Genomic DNA, 21151 nt, shown 5'->3' on the forward strand with positions numbered 1-21151 from the left:
TCATCAAACAGACACTGATATCAGATACGTGAATGTTAAGGAAGAAGAAAAAGAAGGGGAGAGAACATTGTATTATTATTATTATTAGTAGTAGTAGTAGTAGTAGTGGTAATATCATCATTATTATTAAAAGTAGTAGTAGTATCATCACTATTATATTATTATTATTATTATTATTATTATTATTGTGTTTTTATGATTATCCTTAATGACTGAGGAATATTCTTTACATATTAAATTATCGAATTAGTGAATCTTTTACCCACAGGAAACTTGTTTCTGCTGTTTTCACTCTGCTTGCTGATCCTGGATGATGTGGCTGTAGCTGCAGCCAGTTAAATTAAAGAGTTTAGCGGCACGGTGAACAGTAGGGGGCAGCATTGCGCCTGCGCTGTGTGGAGGAAACCAGGCGGAGAAGAAGAGCGTATATGGCGCCGTTGTTTACAGGCTGTTAGAGGAAATAAATTCGCTGTGACTCAACAAACTAAAATCATTTGGAGCTCTGCGTGTTGTCAGCTTCTATCGGCCTTATTAACAAGCATTAATATCCCTGTAAAGTGTATTATTTTGTGACGTGGGTGTGACCGCGGTCCGAGTGACTGAAGAGATTTTTTTTTTGCACTGTCACTGACAGACAGGACTTCAAATCACAGGTCGGTGCTGAGACAGGACACGACACGACACTCGATTCACCGCTCACTGCACGTTTTTTACTCTGAAACGAAGCGATTTAGAGTCTGTTAAACTGAAACGCTGACAGCTGTTTGAAAGCAGAGTCACAGCCTAATTACCAGTAACGCTGATAATTTAGAAAATATTATTTATATTTTTATGTTGTGCAATGTTATTTATATATTTATAAGTTGTATACTTCCTGTCATACAGCAACCAAAACATTAGACATTACAGAGCTTAAATATATTAAATTAATTGAGTAAAATAGACAAGTTTATAAGTAGATCAATAGTGTATGTATGTATATATATTTAGATATAGATATATTTAGATATAGATGTATGTATGTATATACGTGTGTGTATGTGTATGTATGTATATGTGTATATACACACATATATGTATATACACACACACACACACACACACATGTATACACATATATATGTGTGTATATATATGTATACACACATAAATCTATATATACATGTGTATATATAGATATGTGTGTATACAAATATATCTATATGTGTATAGCAACATCCACACTTACATGAAGGTGAATGAAAAAGCTGCAGGAAGAAGAAATTTCATCAACCAGCCACTTGTACAAAAAAATAGTTTCTGTTATATTTGAATGTTTTTAGTTCAAGGCACCTTGTCCTTGATGGACAGGCTGACAGATGATACAAGCAGGCATCTCTGTGGACTGTGATGTTTGCAGATGACATTGTGATCCATGGTAAGCGTAGGGAGCAGGTGGAGGTATGCTCACGAGAGAAGAGGGAAAAAAGCCAGCTGAAATAAGAATATGTATGTGAATGAGAGGGAGACAGGTGGAAAGGAGTAGAGATTTAGAAGGTAGATGAGTTTTAATAACTGGGGTCAACCACCCAAGGTTTCAGAGGTGATTTGTGGCAAAAGAATAGAAGCAGAAGTGAAAAAGAAGGTTTAGTGACACCTGCTGTCGTGTATAGCTGTGGTGACTTTTTAAAGGTCCAACCGAAGGAAGAAGAAGAAGAGTATACATTATATTTATATTCATATACAAAGGAAAGAATCTTATACTCTTAGAAGTATGGTCATGTGAAAAAGAAAGTTTTCACGGGGCTCTGTTGGCCTGTTTCCATATGAATTAAGAGGAGCAGTAGAAGCCAAGAGTTGCTAATCAAATGCACTGATTAATTGATGATCAGTAAACGTGAGCACCATGTTTGGCAGTTTGCTGCTCTGACGCATTTAGGCGTGTGTTAACACAATGCCACAATTTTCCCAGCGAGTTCATACCATGGTCAGATCATGCCATGCTCAGAAAAACTGCAAAACTCTGACATCGAGTGGTGAGATTTTACACACTGCACCTTTAATATAGAATAATAGAATAGAATACTTTCAAAATCATTTACATCACCAGGGTTGCAGCTGTAAGACTGAACATTGATGGCTGGGCTAAATGGATGGGCGCTAATGATAATGATGATGATGATGAAGCCTTTATTTGAGCTTGATAAACCTGCTAACTTGTGCATTATCAATTGCCTTAGATCTGTAGATCTTGCCTTAGATTGTGGTGCTTCAAAAGAGAAAAACTTTATTTATATAAAAGATTTTATTCCAGCTAGAAACACAACAGTGGAGTAGAGTAGAGGCTCCAGCACATTATATTGATAATGACAAATTAAAACAAATAAAACCATGAGTTAAAACCATAAAAGGAGCAGAAATAATAATAAATAACTATGGTATTTATTTATTTTTTGTTGTTGCTTTAAGTTGTTAAGACTTTAAGCTTTTATTTAAAGGCTTTTACCTGCAAATAAGATCTTACAGTGCTTTTAAACTCTACTTTCAGAGCATTGTTCACCGGGCCTGCAGAGGGGAATCTGAATCCAGCCGAATGTAAGACCGACTATAATCTGGACCTCAGCTGGCACAAGCTAAGCTAATATGATTCATTAGACTGATGTTTTTGGTCACAGTTGCACTCCCTCTTTACTGTTCATAGATGATAATATTTTAGCCTCTCACAGCAAGAACATGTATAAATTGACTGTTAAATACATAAACTGGATCTAAAAGATGAACATGGTTTGCAGATCTGAAAAGTATAAACAACACTTAGTGCCTTAAACCTGACATCTTTTTAATGTCTAGTAGGAGGCAGTGACTTCTATGAGAAAATGAGCTCACTGCTCACTGAACCGAGCTCAGTAAACACTTTCCTGAAAAGTTTTTGGGTTCAGTCACTAGTTTAAGTCATCTTGAATAAAACATGATGCTCTTTTTCTAAATTATTGTCCCATTAGATTGAAAAAGCAGAGCAAAGCAGGGTATGATTTACTATGCCATGGATAAGTCATTTGCCTGTGAGCCACCAGTGTCCCTCATTTTTAGATCCATCATGTGGAAGGCACTCAGCCTATGGCTTCGCAACAGGATGTGTGACCCCATGTTGTCTGTGTCCATCTTTTATATACAGCTTGTGGTTAATATAGTTTGTACAGGAAAAAAAGTTAATTTTTATTTTTCTAACCCTAGAAAGTGATGATAATATCAATTACTTTTCAAAGTCTTCTCCAGTAAATGAGATAGGAATTGATCAGAAAACGAATCTGTTCTCATTTCTGTTCCTCGACATCACAGACATAAAAGTGCTGCAGTTTATTCAGACTATGAAAGAGCAAATCATACTGATGCTTCAGAGCAATCAGTCTAAACAATAAGAAACAGAGCTAAAATGAGTTTTCTGCTCTGAATACTTGACGTGGTTATCTCCTGTACTTTATGAACTCTCAAAAGTGTTGGAAAAAAATCACTAATACCTGCCAAAGTTTCACCCACTCCTATTTACTTGAAGGGCCTGTAACTCAGTTTATACAGAACCAAAGTTCATTGTTTGTGTTTTAGTTGTTGTTGTTTTTTAACCCTAGAAGGTTTTGTTACCATCAGTCTGACTTCTGTCTGAATGTCCTACGCAGGAACAGAGCGACTGCAAAGCTTCTAATTGAGCGCTACTTTCGGCAGTTAACTGAAGGCTGTGGAAATGGCAACTGCACGAATGAGTTTTGCGCATCATGTTGTGATTTTCAACCTTTGGATAACAATTCAGCAGCTGCCAAAGCGCTCGAGCTGTTTAAGATTAATGCCAAACTCTGTGATTATCACCCCTCCATCACGGCCAGTGCTGACGGAAGAACTCAGGAGGGCAGTGAGATGAGCGATAAAGACCCTGGTTTCACCAAGGAGGACTTCTCAGGTACTGTATGGCTAGCTCTGGACTCTTGCAGATGCTAACTTTGAACCAGTCCCTAAATTAGTTTGTTCTGTTGCAGAGGTTCATCACCTCACAGAGAACACAGTCTGTACGATCTTGGGTTTCTGTGAAGAAGAAGGGGATTATTCTGCTCTCGTCCGAGTCATCGGCAGGGTCTTCTCCAATGCAGAAGCCCTGATGAAGAGTTTCAGGAAAGATGAATCCAATTCTACCGACAACCTTGAGTCTTGTAAACCGGCAGATATGAAGAAAGATGAGAAACAGAGTGAGAGAAGCTCAGAGAAGACAGGTGCTTCTTCTGCAGCCTCTTTGCCAGGTGAGGCTTTGAATGAAGTGTTTGATGCCTGTGAGGTTACAGTGGACATTGGCGCTGTGAGGAGAGTCTACGACAGACTTCTGTCTATCGACCAGCTGCAGGTGGCCCTGGTGAATGCTCTCATTTACCTCACTCCAAATGTTGAACTTGACCTGGAATATCTTGACGTATACGAAACAAACCCAGATTACCTGAACATCTTCATTATCGTCATGGAGAATAGTAACCTTCACAGCCCAGAGTACCTCGAAGTGGCGTTACCACAGTTCTGCAAAGCAATGAGCAAACTTCCAGTGACCGCGCTTGCCAGGCTGACGAAGCTCTGGTCAAAGTACGATCTCCCGCACATCCGCCGTATGATGGAGACCTTCCAGCAGCTCATTACGTTTACAGTTGTTAGCAACGAATACGACGGCGAAAATCTGGTAAACGACGACGAGACTGTGGTGGCTGCGACGCAGTGTTTACAGGTCGTCTTCTTTGCAAGCATTCTGAGAGGTGACGTGGACGTAGAGCACAACGAGGAGGACGAGGAAGACTCTGACTCAGACGAGCTGACGCTGCACGAGCTGCTTGGCGAGGAAAGGCTCTATAAGAAAGGCCCCCGCATAAATCCCCTGGAGAAAGAACTGGGCGTCCGACCGATGGACAGCATAAAGCCTCTCATCCCCTTCGAGGATTTTATTAACGAATCGCTTAACGATGTCATCGAGATGGACAAGGACTTCACTTTCTTCAAGGTCAATGCAGAAACAAAGTTTTCTTTCCAGACTTGCCCTTTCATCCTCAGTGTCATCACCAAGAACCAAGGGCTGTACTACGACAACAGGATCCGAATGTACAGCGAGCGACGCCTCACGGCTCTTTTCAGCATGGTCCAGGGGCAGCAGCCCAACCCATACCTCAAGCTCAAAGTGCGCAGAGACCACATCATCGACGACGCTCTCGTCAGAGTGAGTTGCGCTGCCTTAGGGTAATTGGAGGATGTCGAAATCAGTGTTGTTCAGTTTGAAAAGTGAAATCTCCTCTGTGTTGCAGCTGGAGATGATCTCCATGGAGAACCCGTCCGACTTGAAGAAACAGCTCTATGTTGAGTTTGAGGGTGAGCAAGGTGTAGATGAGGGAGGCGTTTCAAAGGAGTTCTTTCAGTTGGTTCTTGAAGAAATCTTCAATCCTGACATAGGTGAGAATTTTAAGCCCAAGTGGACTGTGGACATTATGTAAATGTTGTTTTGTATCCGAACAAAAGAACACATTTATTTGACAGGCGAACAGGGGGATTGAGATGAGTGTCATGTTTTATTAATTATGCAGCAAGCTGAAGTCAGGATACGATCATCTTAGCATGAGAACTAGAAACTTAATAAAATAATGCCGTGCAGTTCAAAAGTCTTGAATCCAAGGAGCTAGATCGTTTAAAGTGGTCTTTAAAGAGCAACACTTCTCCGGGCTTTCTAAAGATCTTTCAAAGGTTTCTTTGGACATCTCCAGTCTAATCCCTGTACAACTTTCAGAGGATTTTTCTTCAAGCCCAGGCACAGTAACCCCACCCACCTGCTGTTCAGACCTTCAGTTTACAAGGGGCAGCCAATCAAAAGAAAACTGACCTATAAAACATTTAAGTATTTAAGATTAATAAGGATTACTCTGAACTGTCATTTACGCAGAGCTGCTTCATGCATTTAATTTTTCCATGTCCATTTTCCTGTGTGCCTGATGTTCCGAACAGGAATGTTCACCTACGAGAACGACACCAAACTTTTCTGGTTTAATTCATCTTCTCTGGAGACTGAAGCGCAGTACACTCTTATTGGAATCGTCCTCGGTCTCGCGATTTACAACAACTGCATCCTGGACGTCCACTTTCCAATGGTTGTCTACAGGAAGCTCATGGGAAAGAAAGGGACCTACTTGGACCTGTCAGACTCACATCCAGTATAGTAACTTCCTCTAAAGCTCATTCACAGTGAATCACTACAATTCACAGTAGTTTTAAAATGTTATACATCCCTGTAATCAAATCAGTGGCACCTGTGCAAAGAAAGTCTTGTCTTTTTTTTGTGCTCCAGGTTCTCTATCAAAGTCTGAAGGGAGTACTTGAATATATGGGAAATGTGGAAGAAGACATGATGATGACCTTCCAGATATCACACACTGACCTCTTTGGAAACCCAGTAATACACGACTTAAAGGAGCAAGGAGACCAGATTCCCGTTACTAAGGAGAACCGACAGGTGAGGTGTGAGCTGGACCGTGTTACAGCTACAGCTCCTTAATTCACCTTATATGTCCTTTTTTGGTTTACTAATAAATCCCCATGCTACTGTGTTGTTTGGTCTGTGATTTTAGTCTGTTGTTAGGGGGTTGCTAGTAGAGATGGACCGATCCGATATTACGTATCGGTATCGGCTGCTACTTCAATCGTGAAACTGATCAGCTGATCGGCTTTTCTGTCGCGACTCCGTCTCTCTTGTTTGTTTTTGGCCCACTTTGCACCAGAAAGAGGAAACCAGCGGCTGAACAACAGCAGAACGTTTAAGCTTGATAAGCTGTTGTTAGAATTTATTTAATATTTCTTTCTACACCAGGATCTTTTTCTACGCAGCTGACGCTGGTAACTGTGCAGGGGCGGATCTAGCAAAGTTTAGCCAGGGGGGCCGATAGGGCATGAACAGGGAAAAGGGGGCACAAAGACAGACTTTTCTTTCTTATTCTCATTTAAAATGTCTAGCTTTTAATAAATAATTATCTGACACCCAAAGTTTTAATTTGATGTAAAATGAATAGAAGTCAATTACTGTATATAGTGACTATTAAGTCTAATATATATACCCTAGTAAGCTATAGTACTTTTTACTTTGGGAAGGTACCATCTGTGCAGTCTGCAATTTTGTTGAAGAAAGATGTTGAATCTATTTAATATTTCTTGAAAAATAATTGATTTCTGTGCATTTTTTTTCACACTGCATCAAATTAAGGTTGATTACGTCGATTAAGCATCATGAGGTGGAGCGTGAGGGGTGGTTCTCTATTTTTTATTTATTTATGTTTTTGCTGGGGGTTGGAACCCTGTTAGTTAGGTTGCTTAATATTTACGCTAAGTACTCTTTAAAATACCAGAATAGGGAGGATGGTGTAGGTTTAAGTTTATTAGATTGATCAGTATTGCTGAACTATGAAATATTTTTTTTTGTATACAGGTATAACAGAATAGCTTTAGTGTAGTTGTTGTTTTAAACTTGAGTATGAACTTGCAGACTTGCAAAATGCAGCAAGATATTTTAAAAAACAGTTTTGTTGATTAAAAAACACTATATCGGATTCATATCGGTATCGGCAGATATCCAAATTTATGATATCGGTATCGGTATCGGACATAAAAAAGTGGTATCGTGCCATCTCTAGTTGCTAGTCAACGTGGTGGGGATGTCCTCTATCATGAATAATGAGAGAGTTTTGTGTATATAATTATGATTTCATTGGTGTATTATTGGCCACGGATGAGTCATTTGGTCCATTGATAGGTGATTGCTAGGCAATATGATGACATCATAATATACGATAGTCATAATATATGGCCTAAGATGTATCTGTGTCCCAAATATGGGTGTTAAACTCTGGATCGTGTAGGAGAACTTTTAGTGCAAACAAATAGATTTTGTGTTTTGAGTGGTAAACCATAATCCACTGGATTAAAAATATATGACTTCTGAGTTCATTTAAAATGGAAAATATTGCACCTTACACCCCAAAAAGTTATGAACGTCTGTGTCGAACTTTTCACTACCGCTTGGCGAGTAGGTGAATTTTCAGACAAACCAGTATTTTATGGACAAACCTGCCAGCGATCAAAGCAATCACAAGGATTTCAGCAACTCCAGTAACCACTTGCCAGCCAGTCAAGGAATACACACTTTTCCCTGGTGACCAGGGTTAGCAGGAGGTCAGTGACCAGCCTCACAGCCATTGTGCATTGCTTCATTAGATATTCTATTAACATTTATGTAATAAGTAAAGTTATTATAGAAGAAAATCAGCTGATTCTGAGTAGGGCTGTTCGATATAACGATATATATCAGACGACGATATAAAAACATTGTTTCATTTTACGCTATCATTTGTTTCGTGGTGTCGCAAAATAAACCGTTTACGGCAATATTTTTTGTAGTGGCTATATTAATTTTTTAAAGTTCTCTCTTTCTCTTATATTTTATATAACCACACTACAGACGGACAAGCGCCTGTTTTTATGCGTTGTGGTTAGCAACAAGACGGTAACAGCATCGCGTGTCCGCTTGTTTATGTTCCACATAAACCTTTCACAATAAAGCTCAAGATCCTGTTCAGACTTTTCAAAAAAAACTGAATCACGTGAAAGAGCAGATTGTTTACGGATGAGAAGTAAAAAAGAGCCGTCAGGTGCTAAAAAATAAACCTTAGACTCAAACGTTAGAACAGGCTTTTCCCTGCAGCACGCCGTGTAATAAATACTCACAAAGAAAACGGCGGCCTTTACAACTTATGTCTAAAAATGTATAGTTTCATACATCGGTTAAAACACTCGACTCCAGCTACAATGACGCGCAGCTGGAAACACTTCCCTCAAGTCGAGCTGCCCGAGATTCACAGAATTTACAGAAAATGTTACATTTTTGTGATTTATATCGTTATCGGACGATAGAATTCTTATATCGGGATATGAGATTTTGGTCATATCGCACAGCCCTAATTCTGAGGCAGTCAGAGGGGAGGCACTGGTTTATTATCTTGTTCTGATTTTTGGTCTCTTCTTTTAATTTATCTCCGGTTCCTTTAAAACCATGCATCATTTTTATTTAAGCTTACCTAAAAATTAGACATTTCTGTGGCTATATAATATGTTAAGATGGAAGTCTGATTCTAGACCAAATGTGTCGCTACACAAATAAGGAAGCCCTAACTGACACTTCTGCTGTTCCTCTTTTGACTGAAATGTATATTTCACAAGTACAGAAACAGGAACACACGATGAAGACGAAGTAGTATGTTATGCAATACGGCCGGCATTCTTTGACAGAGCAATCTGTAGAGTCTGCTCTCTAAAAATACAGATTATAAAAAGTTAATGATGAAAAACTGCTTCAGATATATTTAACTTCCTTCCTTTTTTAGGAGTTTGTGGATCTGTATGCTGATTACATCCTGAACAAGAGTGTGGAGAGACAATTCAAAGCCTTCAAAAAAGGCTTCCTAATGGTCACAAATGAGTCCCCGCTGAAATATTTGTTTAGACCAGAAGAAGTAGAGCTGCTTATCTGTGGAAGCAGGGTGAGAGAGCGCATCCCCATTTATATTTTTTATATCTTAATTGTGTTCGGTGCTGCATTGATGACAGTCTCCGATCATTACACAGAAACTGGACTTTGAAGCGCTCGAAAAGACGACGGAATATGACGGCGGCTACAGCAAAGACAGTCAGGTTATCAAGTGAGTCTGATAAAGTCTAAACATGTTTGGAAGTACTTGAACTTTATGCACATTTTCTCATCAGTTTAATGTTTTTATTCAATTATCCACGTGCAGAGATTTCTGGGAAGTCGTCCACTCATTTGGGGAAGACCAAAAAAAATTATTTCTTCAGTTCACGACGGGCTCAGACAGGGCGCCTGTTGGCGGGCTCGGCAAATTAAAAATGATCATTGCGAAGAACGGCTCTGACACAGACAGGTGCTGCTCTGGCCAGATTTAAGAAACGCTCAGCATATCTTAAAAAAACGATCCGTAACTCAAAGCTCTCTGTGGATGCTGATTTCAGATTTCCCCACTTCTGCCATTTTTCTTGCAGGCTACCAACCTCCCACACCTGCTTTAATGCACTGCTGCTCCCTGAGTACTCCTCCAAGGAAAAGCTGAGAGAGAGACTTCTCAAGGCCATCACTTATGCCAAAGGGTTTGGGATGCTGTGACGAAGCCGCAAAGTTATCAGAGCCAAAAAAGGGAGTATTAAGAAAGTGGATAGGGAAATGCAGTGGAGAAAAATACTGTAATAACCCTGTGCCTAACCAAACTACTGCAGTCCACTGCTGGCCTTTCACACTTCATATGCATTAGATTTCCCAACAGACTGTATTTAAAAGATGGACGCCATTTCCTGGTGAAGTGAAGCTCAAGTGCCTTAAACTTGCATTCTTTCTGATGACCAGCAGGGGGAGACTCCACTGGTGGAATGAGATGTCATTATCTCAAAAGGTGGAACAATGGAAAAATATATGTAAAAAGTCCACAGATCAGTGCAGAGAAAGAAAATATAACCGAAACGCAGCGAATATGAAATAAGTAAAAAGTCAATTGTTGTAATTAAGAGCTAAATATAATTTAATAAGGCTAAATGAAATACAATGTAAGCTTTTTTTTATCAAGTGTGATGAAAAGAACAAGCACAACAGCTGTCAGAGGTCGTCAGTGTAGTGAACAAGGAATAGGGTGGCTGAACGTCCACAGGAAACATCTGTAAACCTCCCGTCACCGGTGACGTCTGTGCACGCGATGAGTTAACGGTCTGAGTCAGTATTTTCCAGTAACCCCTGTTAAAGCTAAGAAGGAGGCTGTGCTTTACTGTGACTGACGAGATATTGGCCTCCGAGGCCTCCCATTTTCCTGTTTCCCATCCTTTGCACAACCTTTACTATGAATAATTATAAATTCGGTACACATCATTTCAACACTTCAGCCAGAGTAATATAGTGCGTGCACAGCTGTGCTCATCTGTCATTGTTGCTTGAGCTCTTTTTACTCCAAAGAAAACAGGGCTCCCTCACCAGTTTAAGAGTTTAAACCAGTGCTCCTTAAAACCTAAAAAATATAAATCTGTACAAATCAGTACTAGAACATCTTTAGACATAAAACTAGCTAGCTAACTAAAGAAAGAAACTGGATTTTGAAACCTAAATGTCAGGAGATGTAACAGTTATGGTGTGACACTCAGTTTGAGGCTTCACAGCGGGAGCTCATGAACCAGTCGATGTCATTAGCGTGGTTCAGCATTACTACCAATTTGTATTTTTAATGGATTTTTATTTGTATTTCACTTTGATGTTTTGTTTTTTAATCAGTGTGGTTTCCAGACTGGGTTTGCTCGTCTCAGTTTAGTTTTTATTGCATGTTTTTAGTTTCATTTTTTATCCGTTTATCCGTTTTAGTCTGTAGGACTGTTTTTCGGGTGCAGATTTAAGAAGTTCACATTAGGCATTAAAACACATGGACGTCCCAGCCTCACCAAGCACATGCAGCAGTATCTCCTCACGCTCCTCAAGACTAAAAACAAAAAAGGTTTTATTTTATTTTTGTTTTTTTAAGAACAAATATTGTATTTTTTAAATTCTAGTTTCAATGTTTACCACAGTAACTGAAATGTTTTTGTCACACCTACTTTTACTTTAGTTTAGCTGCGGTTGTGTCCATCTTTTACTTACAGTCTGTAGATTTCCCAGAGTTGAAAGGCGCTTAAATATTTACATTTTTTCACGCGTGTTTCGTTTCTGAGCCAACATCAAACTGTATTGTGAAAGTGCACTTACACAGAGCACATTCAGGATATTTTTTGCATTTAGTTTGACTTGTTTTGTGTGTTTTCTGCAGTTGTCGTAATGTAGCAGCATTCGGTGCACACACTCTGGGCATAACGGTGCTCTTTGGGTATGATTGTCATTTACTATATGCTGAACTGAAGCCTTTTTTAATTCCTGCTATTGAAGTCAAAACAACCTCATAGAGAAGCTTATATTTAAACATTTTCTTTACCCAGAAATAAAAAAAAAAATGTTATATCCAGATGTGATTATATCTGGTTACGATCTAACAGTTTTGTGTTGTGACCTGACAGTTTGGTTTCAGAGTATGCTTCCTGACTGGTGGGTTCAGACTTTCACTTCCTCTTTCTTTTGGTTTGTTTGCTAATCTTACTGATTGCACAGTCATGAGGTGCCAAATGTACAAGGCCTACACAAGAAAAAGAGTCACACCATGTTTTATTTTGCCAAATGTCTCAGGTAAAAACACAGAACGTGCAGATAACGTGAAACTCTTTTGTAAAGCTTCTGTTATGCAAATTAAATAAAGGTGAATTAAAAAACAACAACATTAACACTCACTGGAAGACTTTAAGCTGAAACTCTGTTTTTCAAATAAATACCTGATCATGACTGCGGCTTGTCTCACAGTCACAGATTCATTTCTTTGTTCTTACTTTTGGAAAATTTGGTTTCAAACCTCTCTAGAGGTCGCCACAGCATATCACCTCTCCTTTCAATAACTGCCATCAGATTTTAGCAGCTCGACAACACGCAGCAGAATAAGTTAGCACATAGCTGATGAACACAACGGGGTACTCGCTTAAAGAGGAGCTGGTTTTCCTTCATTGCTGATGAAGCTAAAATCAGACTTTTCACAAAACATGGTGATAATGGTTCAGTCGAGAGTGATGCAAGATCACATTTATGTGTATCTATGAGAAATAGAAGAACTGAGCAGTTAAATAAGAGATGATGTGTCATCACTTGACCTTTGAGTTGCTTTTCTGCTGCACTTGAGTAGTCAAAGTAGATGTAAGACTTTTAAAGGGCAATTCAGCTCTGAGGGGAAACGTTAAACAAATATTCTTTGTCAAACTTCTCTTTTTTTCATGTTTCTGTAAAGAGTGATCAAAATTTCAGAGATTTTATTGGCAACCACATTCATGGAAAGATTCATAACTCATGCAGTTCTCTATGACATGCTGGTTATCAGCTTCTGCATCCATCATCCACCCACTTTTTAAGGGTTGATCAGCGATGAAGCTGATCTTTGAGAATATTTTTAGTGTGGTCCATCCAGGAAAGGATCATTATCAGCCATGATTTGGAAGCAGATATTCAGGATGTCTTATAGAACTGAGGAAATTACAGAGATCAAGGCTGATTTATTTCCAACTTAAACTTGAAACTTGTGAAATGCTTGTTTCTTCATTATGTCATAGAAACATGGTAAAAAAGAAAGTTTCCAAAACACAAAATTTGTGCTACTGACAAAACTTTAGAACAGGAAAAGCATGACATTTATGTGCCTTTAATCACATAGCTTGGCTGAAAAAAAACAAACAAAAAACTGTGAGTTCCCCGTGTTCATTCACCCACAACATGACAATGTACCAGTATAAAGTGAATGTTATATGAACACTTTAATGTTTATTCACATATTAGATTTACAGCCAATAGCCGACAGTAACTTATCAACAGCACTGACATTTCACTTTGTACATTTTTAAGCAGTGTAAAATGGATGTGTCAGCTGCATTTTTACTTCACAAATAGATCAATATGGAAGAAAAAGATTTTCTGGGACAAAAATGGTTCTACTATTATGAAAATCCTTTTTTTTTCCAACACGCTTAGTAGTTTTATATATGAAAAATAAGAAATTGGCTGTCAGTCGTAGCATACACACAGAAATATACATTTGCTGTACACAGTTTGACACATTATACTGATAATAAACATGCTGTATAAATGGATATGAATGTGGGCCTTTAAAAAGTGACACTCCCTCGTGTGCTGTAAAGTTCTCGAGTGTCTCTTGCGTTACTGGACCTTTTTGTCTTTGTCGGCCACCACCTCAGACAGATCCTCTGGTTTTATGGATTTCACTTTGTCCTCCATCGCTGACACTCTTTGCTTCATTCTTGTCGAGTTGAACGTGAACTCCGCCATCAGCTGGGCGAACTTGGTCTGCATGGTGTCCAGATTGCTCTGCAGTTTAACAATCTTCTCCTCTATGTCCTTGGGGTCGGCGCCGGCATTGGCGACCGCCTCGTCGATCAGGTTGTCCTTCATCAGGATGGCTTTCCCCTTCTCTTCTAGAGCCTTCTTGGCATCTGGATACTCGGTGAGGGCTTCCATCAAGTCGTCCTTAGAAAGGGCAAAGAGGTCAGAGTAACCCACACTTCTGATGTTGGCCGTTCTTCTGTTGCCCGCTTTACTGCCCTTGATACCCAAGATGCTGATTTCACCAAAGTACGCGCCATCACTCAGCACTACAAACTGAGTCACTCCATCGTCAGCCACCACCGCTAGCTTCCCTTCCTTGATGATGTACATCTCCCTGCCAATATCCCCTTTCTTACAGATGTAATCTCCAGGGCTAAACACTTGTGGCTGCAGCTTGAGCACCAGTTCAATCAACAAACCGGCTTCGCAGTCCTGAAAAATCCGCACTTTCTTCAGCGTATCCAAATGGACATTGATGGCAATCTCAGCCTTTAGCTTGTCCGGGAGAGTTTTTAAAACTTCCTTTTCATCGCAGGTTTTCTTCTCAGTCCACAGGTAGTCAAACCACTTGATGACCCTGGCCTCCAGGTCTTTGGTGACCTTTCGAAACTGCATGTACTGCTTTATGGAGTCAATCTTCGCCTGGAACTCAGCGCGAGAGGCGTTCATGTTGGAGATCATAGCGCCAACGTTACCGACAATACTGGCAAAAATCAGCACACCAGTGAGGAAGTCGGCAATAACAAAGAGGTATTCAACATCCCTGACAGGTGCGGGGGTCTCTCCAATAGTGGTGAGGGTCAGCGTGGACCAGTATAGGGAGTAGATGTACTTTCTTGCCAAGCGGCCATGCTCTGGGTGGCTGATATTGGGGTAAACCCAAGTGTCCGACCCAAATCCGATGGTTTTTGAAATGGCAAAGAATAAACAAGCGTTCCAATGGATGATAGTAAGAATGTAAAGCACAAGATTGCTGATACGGAACATGTTTGGAAAGCTGGTTCTGGTTTCAGTCCTCTCGAAAAACTCAAAAAGCCTTGGAAGTTTGCAAAGGCGGTTTAATCTGAATTCCGGGTTGTGGATTCCATATTTCAGAAACAGCAGATCAGTGGGTATCATTGCAATCATGTCGTATTTGAATTGAGAAGTTGTTCTGTATTTATCTCTCAGTTTTTTGGAATCTTTTACCAGCAGGCCTTGTTCCAGGTAACCTGAGGGACAAACACCAAATTAGAAGCCAGATCTTGTGCTACAGTACAGCCTAACCCAGGACACCGGGTGTTTAAGCTGCTGCCGTCTGGCAGGAGGTTCAGGCTGCTGAGGTCCCGAACAAATAGACTCAAGGACAGCTTTTACAACAGGGCAATAGCCCTGATCAATGTAAATAGCTGACCTGACTGGATACCTCCCTGGACTTTTTAGGGGGAGGTAACAATGTTTAAAACGATAACAATAATATTTATATTTATAACAAGGTGCAATAATAATTAATGTGCAATAATAACAGTGTGCAATACACATACACTTATTCTTCTTTTTTATACTAAGTTAATATACTGTGTTGTGTTGTTTGTTACGTTGTGATGTGTCATATCGTGTCGTGTTGTGTTATATGTAGTGCCGACGTAGGACAGTTTTTCCAATTTCATTGTACTACTGTACTATGTATGACTGTGCAATGACAATAAAGAGTTATCTTATCTTATCTTATCTTAATTGGTGTACAAAAACATCCTTTCTGTAAATGCCGTCAGGAATCTGACCTGTTCTTGCTCTGACAAATGTGTCTGCGTAGTAGATGAGGTCTGTGGTGTAGTCCAGGATTAGCCATAAATGTATATACGACTCCTGGAGTTCATTAAAGCAGGCCCTAAAATACAAGGAGAACAAATAAATCAATGCTCCTTTAAGTGAATAATTATTAATATGTGAAGGATGCCTACCTCGTTATGACCATCATTAGGTTATAAAACACGGGGCCTGCAATGACGGAGAGCCACTTGTAGTACTGATCTGTAGCGGGATCCATAATCCAGATTTCTTTCCTGAAACCAGCAAAGCATCAGAAGGTGTTTAATGTTGCACAGAGATGAAAAGTGACAGATGTGGTTTCTGTAGTTAAATTTACCAGCTGCCGCAGACTCTGAATTTAACGGGTACTTACGGTGGCTCTTCTTTCTTTTTATCATCTTTCTTATCATCTTTCTTCTCGTCTTTTTTCTCATCCTTCTTCTCGTCTTTTTTCTCATCCTTCTTCTCGTCTTTTTTCTCATCTTTCTTTTCCTCTTCCTTCTTGTCCCCATCCTTCTTCTCTTCATCTTTTTTCTCCTCCTTTTTCTCATCTTTTTTAATCTCCTCTTTTTTGTCCTCTTTTTTGCTACGGATTACAAGTTTAGTGTTTTTATAGTGGTGAAAAAGGACGGAGGTGGTCTATGAAGGACTGCTAGAAGACTAGAAAGCTACCTTGAAAGGAGTCTACAGCGACAATTCATTTGGATTCATGGTGCAGGTCATACGTTTGTCCAGCAGATGGCATCATACTACAGGTAGTCCCTGTTATTTTAAGCACACTTTATGACCTTACAGTTCCTTATGTGAACTTCCCCAAAGTTGGATCAAAATAATCCACATCATGACTTCCAACAAAACCCCTGAGGTGGGTAAAGGGGTGGGAGGCACAGCATAGAGAAGCGGAGGATGTGAAGACATGGTTCAAGGAGTTTGGTGCTAACATAGCTATGCTACGTGCCATTGTAGCTACAACAAATATCGATAATGTCCACTTCTAAAGGAAACTCTTTTCTATTTTCTGACACACACTTACTCGTCTGTGTTGTTGCAGTTATTCATGTTGTAAGTAGCCAGCGGCCACTTACTGGCAAGGCTTTTGGAAAGAAAGACAATTTTTTTTCTTTTTACTTTCTTTTTGCACGAGGCTTCTCATTCATCATATAAATGTGATATTTTTATGGCAAAACCCCTCTTTTCTTTTAGGTTACACACATTACTATTGGTTGGGAGGGTGTTCAAAAAAATTGTTTATGATCTATCTTCACCCTGATCTTTGAATGGGGTAAAAGGGAATGGGGAGCTAGCTTTTGGCTATTAGCTTCCCCACTGTTAGCTGTGACATTAACTTTCTTGTTTAAGATATTAAAGCATTGTTTTAACCGTTCATAAAAAAAATAAAAGCTAAATTATACTGTAAATAATTTGAAATGAGATGCGTGCTTGGGCTCAGGAACACATCTTTCAATAAACAAATTGCTGTCTTTTCTATAAAGAAAAAAGAACATCCATTTAGAAACTCTGGCCTTCTTTGGGCCTATAAAACTGTTCAGTGATCTAATCAATACAAATTTTAAATTCTTTTTTGGACGTTCCAAGACCACGGGCTCAACCTCGACAGGTATCGGGTCGAGCAACATGCTTTCAGTTTTCAGGTAAAGTTGTGCACATTTCCACAGGAATCTTGAACCACAATGTGGATGTTATTACAGCAACATGGCTCTCCAAGCAAAGAGTCTGTGTGCTAAACGACTAAACATTAGCCACAATATGAAACTTTTTTGGAAACAGGGCCCTGAGTAAAGTGTCCTGTTTGTCCAGTTTTGTGTTAAATCATTCAAACATTAGAAACCATAACTGCTATGACTCGACAAAACTCTTAAACTGACCACAGCAGCTCTCACCACACCACGCTTACTTTCTCTTACGGACTGCGTCGTGATGCCCCGCAGACTGAGCACTGCTGTGTAGACTGGACGTGTCTTTGAGCTCTGGGCCTCTGAAGCGGTCGAGGAACGAGTCGTGTCTCTCTTGTTCAGGCTTCACTCTGTGAGACGCCCAATTCCGTAGCATGAAGAAGAAGTAAGACAGTCTAGAGAGTCAGCGGGAGGTAAAAACAGCACAAAGTGACACCAGTCTAGGCTAGAAACCATCAACAGTCATGTCAAAGGTAAATACCCACAGTGGAAGAAACATTCAGATCCTTTACTTGGAGGCTATCCGTAAAATAAAGCATCTACCATTAGACACTTGGTTTGTCTGTCAGTGGTTCTCACTCATCCAGGCCATGGTTGTCTAAAGTGCTTGAGTAAAAGGCAGCCAGAGTTCTTTTTAGTTCCTGAAGACCTTTCATCCTCTCCAGGACTCAAAACTGACTGGGAGTCCTGGGTATTTAACCTCCTGCTGGGTCTTCACCTTAGAGGGGAAGCCAACACATCAGACATGTCACAGAGAAGACAGCTGGCTTGAGAGAGGAGTAAAGGAGGCCACCTACATCCAACTGCCATAGCTGGCCAGAGGTGGTGGTCTATAACACCAACTATCAGCTACTTCAAACTTAGTCCTGAGGTCCCCTTCCAGGTGATCAAACCACCATTCACACCTTCACCTGTGCGACTCTAACAACTCACATGATGGTAGAGTGGAGCAACGTCTGAAGAAACCCCTCAGACTGAGAGGTGAATTGGAAAGAACTCGGTTTCCTTCGCCTCAAGCACTTCAGACTTTTCAAACTGTGGTTCATGCTCTTTCAGTGTCAGATGATGAATTTCAGTAATTAAGTGAACTTTTATGTTTAGTTTCATTTAGTTTTCAAATCTAAGTTTGGTCTTGTCATATTTCTTTTGGATGAAAATGTTTAGTTTTCATATGTTTCAGTGCCAGTTTTGTTTTCAATTATTCTAATATAATCTCGTCAGTAAATATAACTTATTGTACAAACCAAAATCAGCTGTTTCTGAGGAGCATCATTTGAGAAGTCTTTCTTGGAATAACCCTTTACAGTAGTGTCTTTAACTTGGTGAAGTCATTATATCCAAAATATATCAACTTTGCATTAACATTAAATTTTTATTTATTTTTTTAGTTATTTATGTTTTTTAATTTCTGGCTAATTTCAAAGTCATAACTCAGGAACAGAAGAGAAAATGTTGACATTTGGTCAAATACCGAATTGGAGACGGCAATAATTGGTGCCCAAACATGAAGCTATTCATTTGTGTGGGCAGATGTGCCTATAAACGAAAAGCCAGACTGGCTGGTGCATGTGTATGTTTGAGGCAGTACTTCTAACTTATCACCACCTGATAACCATTGGTTTGCTCATCAGCAGCATATTGCATTTCAGAATAGCTTAGGAGAAACTTCAGAATCGTTTCTTTCCACCTTTGGTAAATACCGGCTAATTTAAGCACTGCGGCTGGCATTTACCTGGCCATTGCCCCGGCACCTGTAAATGAGTCTCTGTGGGACTCTGAGCGCAGTGCTCTGTCACAGTTGTCCCCACAAAGAGAGTGAACTCTGGAAGACAGCAGGAGGGGAATGATTATATTGACAAGACCTCATAAAACAAGTCAAGATGTCTCATTTCAGTCAGTTAAGGATCCAAAAGTCTCCCAAAAATCACCAGCAAAGCTAACATCAGACCTGCTCTCCCCATTTTCAATAACACCGAGCTCATCGTCATTGGCGGACAGCCGCCTTCTCGCTGAAAAGGAGTTTTCACTGCAGACTTTCGCCATCTTCTCCTGCCTGGCTCTGCGGGCCTGGACACTGGGACACAGAAGAATCAGTGAAATGTGATGGGGTCATACGGGCCTGAAATCAAAGATCAGCAAAACAGTGACTCGTGTGTTAATGTGTTTACCGAACGCCACTCTTCACTGTCTGTCTGAGAGTGGCACCTAAAAATACATCCCGATAATGACCTTAAACACTAAACAGGATCAGTGCGCTCTCTCTGTGAACCATCAGCTTGCTTTTAAAATAACTAAGCTATGGCTTACAGGGACGCTGCAAATGTTCTTTGGTGTGCAGCACGTTAAAGATTTGAACAAGAAGTAGACTACAACTGCAGGAGTGTGTAGAAGCTCTCCAGGATGTTTTGGAATGAATTAGAGAAAAAAACTCTTATTTTTATGTTTTTATGACCTCTTTAAAAAGTTATAACCAAAAACAAAAAGAGGGTAACAGGTGTGAGATTAAATCCTTTTTTGGTTTAAATTACTTTGTTGTTATGTATGTTTCTCTGTGTTTATTTTTATTTTTTAGTGGTGATGATGGTCAATACTGACTCACTGATCTCTGGGGAACAGCAATGTTTGTAACACGTGCACTCATGTAGATTAGTGCTAATACCAGGGGGTTAAGCAGTCCCCACTTAAATTAAATGACACTGACATTCACCAAGAAGCCGAGAGCTCCAAGGGTGACGAAAGGTAAAAGCGGCAGGCCGTCTGTGAGTGTGAGTTACATCATATTCTGACACTGTGGTGAACACTGAGGGTCAGAAATCACGTAATGTGTTTTAGGGGATGAGTTTTAATCTGCATTGTCTTGCTTCCATGGTTTCTACTGGGAGTCACCACACAGAGAAGTTTTATATATCAGGAAATTAAATATAAATTAACTAATAAAAATACACCAAATGAAAATAAACTAAACAAAAATAGAAACATAAAAAATACACAGAAATACAAATGCTTGCAAAGTTCTGGAAGGCTATAAAGGATATAAACATCACTTATAGCTTGAAACTTCCACACTAAAATCCACACTAGCCTGCCTGTACCCTCATAAATGTACACAGTCTGACCGAGGTGAAGGAACTCATTGAAATCATACAACGCATACTGATGGGTTGATTTTTTTATCCCTGCAAAATGGATTGCTCTGCAAGGGTCAAAACAATCTCACGTGTTTGTTTTCATTAAAATATCCCATTCCTTAAGATGCACATGTCTTTATCTTTTACCAAAACCTTTATTAGAACCAAACATAAACCTTTGAAGTTGATTATTTGAGGGTTACAAGTTACACACAAGACAAGATTTAACGGAAAAATTCACTTTGAACTCACTATATCTATTATAACGCCCTGAAATGCTATGCACAATTGAAATATTTAATGCATTTTTGAAATATATAAACTGGATCTAAAGGTCAAATTATTGGAGATAGAAAAAGGAAAAAGTCACCTGTCTGACGCCTTTTCACGCAGATTTCTGCGAGGCAGCAATTCTCATACGATTCCTCCGATATAATCCCATCTTCCCACACAGAAAGAAGACTTCTTTCTTTCTTCTTTTAATCCACAGAAAT

General features: G+C 39.7%; 2 protein-coding genes across 7 annotated transcripts; one reads left to right on the forward strand and one right to left on the reverse strand.

Annotated features, from left to right (window-relative positions):
• The first annotated feature begins 356 nt into the window (after positions 1 to 356).
• On the forward strand, positions 357 to 12393 carry ube3a (ubiquitin protein ligase E3A). 2 transcript variants are annotated; one of them, XM_082525204.1, is made up of 11 exons: positions 359 to 653; positions 2528 to 2574; positions 3654 to 3931; positions 4008 to 5218; positions 5304 to 5448; positions 5995 to 6200; positions 6335 to 6499; positions 9417 to 9572; positions 9658 to 9731; positions 9828 to 9971; positions 10090 to 12393. In XM_082525204.1, coding segments are annotated over exons 2-11 (2502 nt in total). In that variant the 5' UTR covers positions 359 to 653; positions 2528 to 2572; the 3' UTR covers positions 10211 to 12393. The 2 variants fall into 2 exon arrangements, with proteins under 2 accessions (XP_082381331.1, XP_082381330.1); XM_082525205.1 differs by lacking the exons at positions 9658 to 9731; positions 9828 to 9971; positions 10090 to 12393 and having other exon boundaries at positions 357 to 653; positions 8067 to 9511.
• A 763-nt stretch (positions 12394 to 13156) lies between these two features.
• cnga3a (cyclic nucleotide gated channel subunit alpha 3a) lies at positions 13157 to 21119 on the reverse strand. Of its 5 annotated transcripts, none has more exons than XM_082525207.1 (9): positions 21028 to 21119; positions 19478 to 19603; positions 19262 to 19351; positions 17751 to 17879; positions 16869 to 16928; positions 16209 to 16421; positions 15988 to 16089; positions 15808 to 15914; positions 13160 to 15255 (listed from the first exon to the last, which is right to left on the reverse strand). In XM_082525207.1, the coding sequence occupies exons 2-9, from the start codon at positions 19570 to 19572 to the stop codon at positions 13859 to 13861; spliced, it is 2193 nt and encodes a 730-aa protein (XP_082381333.1). In that variant the 5' UTR covers positions 19573 to 19603; positions 21028 to 21119; the 3' UTR covers positions 13160 to 13858. The 5 variants fall into 5 exon arrangements, with proteins under 5 accessions (XP_082381335.1, XP_082381333.1, XP_082381332.1 ...); XM_082525206.1 differs by having other exon boundaries at positions 17751 to 17924; XM_082525208.1 differs by lacking the exon at positions 16869 to 16928 and having other exon boundaries at positions 17751 to 17924.
• Between the last annotated feature and the right edge of the window lie 32 nt (positions 21120 to 21151).

This window comes from Aulonocara stuartgranti (assembly GCF_965226115.1).
Source record: "Aulonocara stuartgranti genome assembly, chromosome: 23".
In the NCBI taxonomy this organism is placed as follows: Eukaryota; Metazoa; Chordata; class Actinopteri; order Cichliformes; family Cichlidae; genus Aulonocara; species Aulonocara stuartgranti.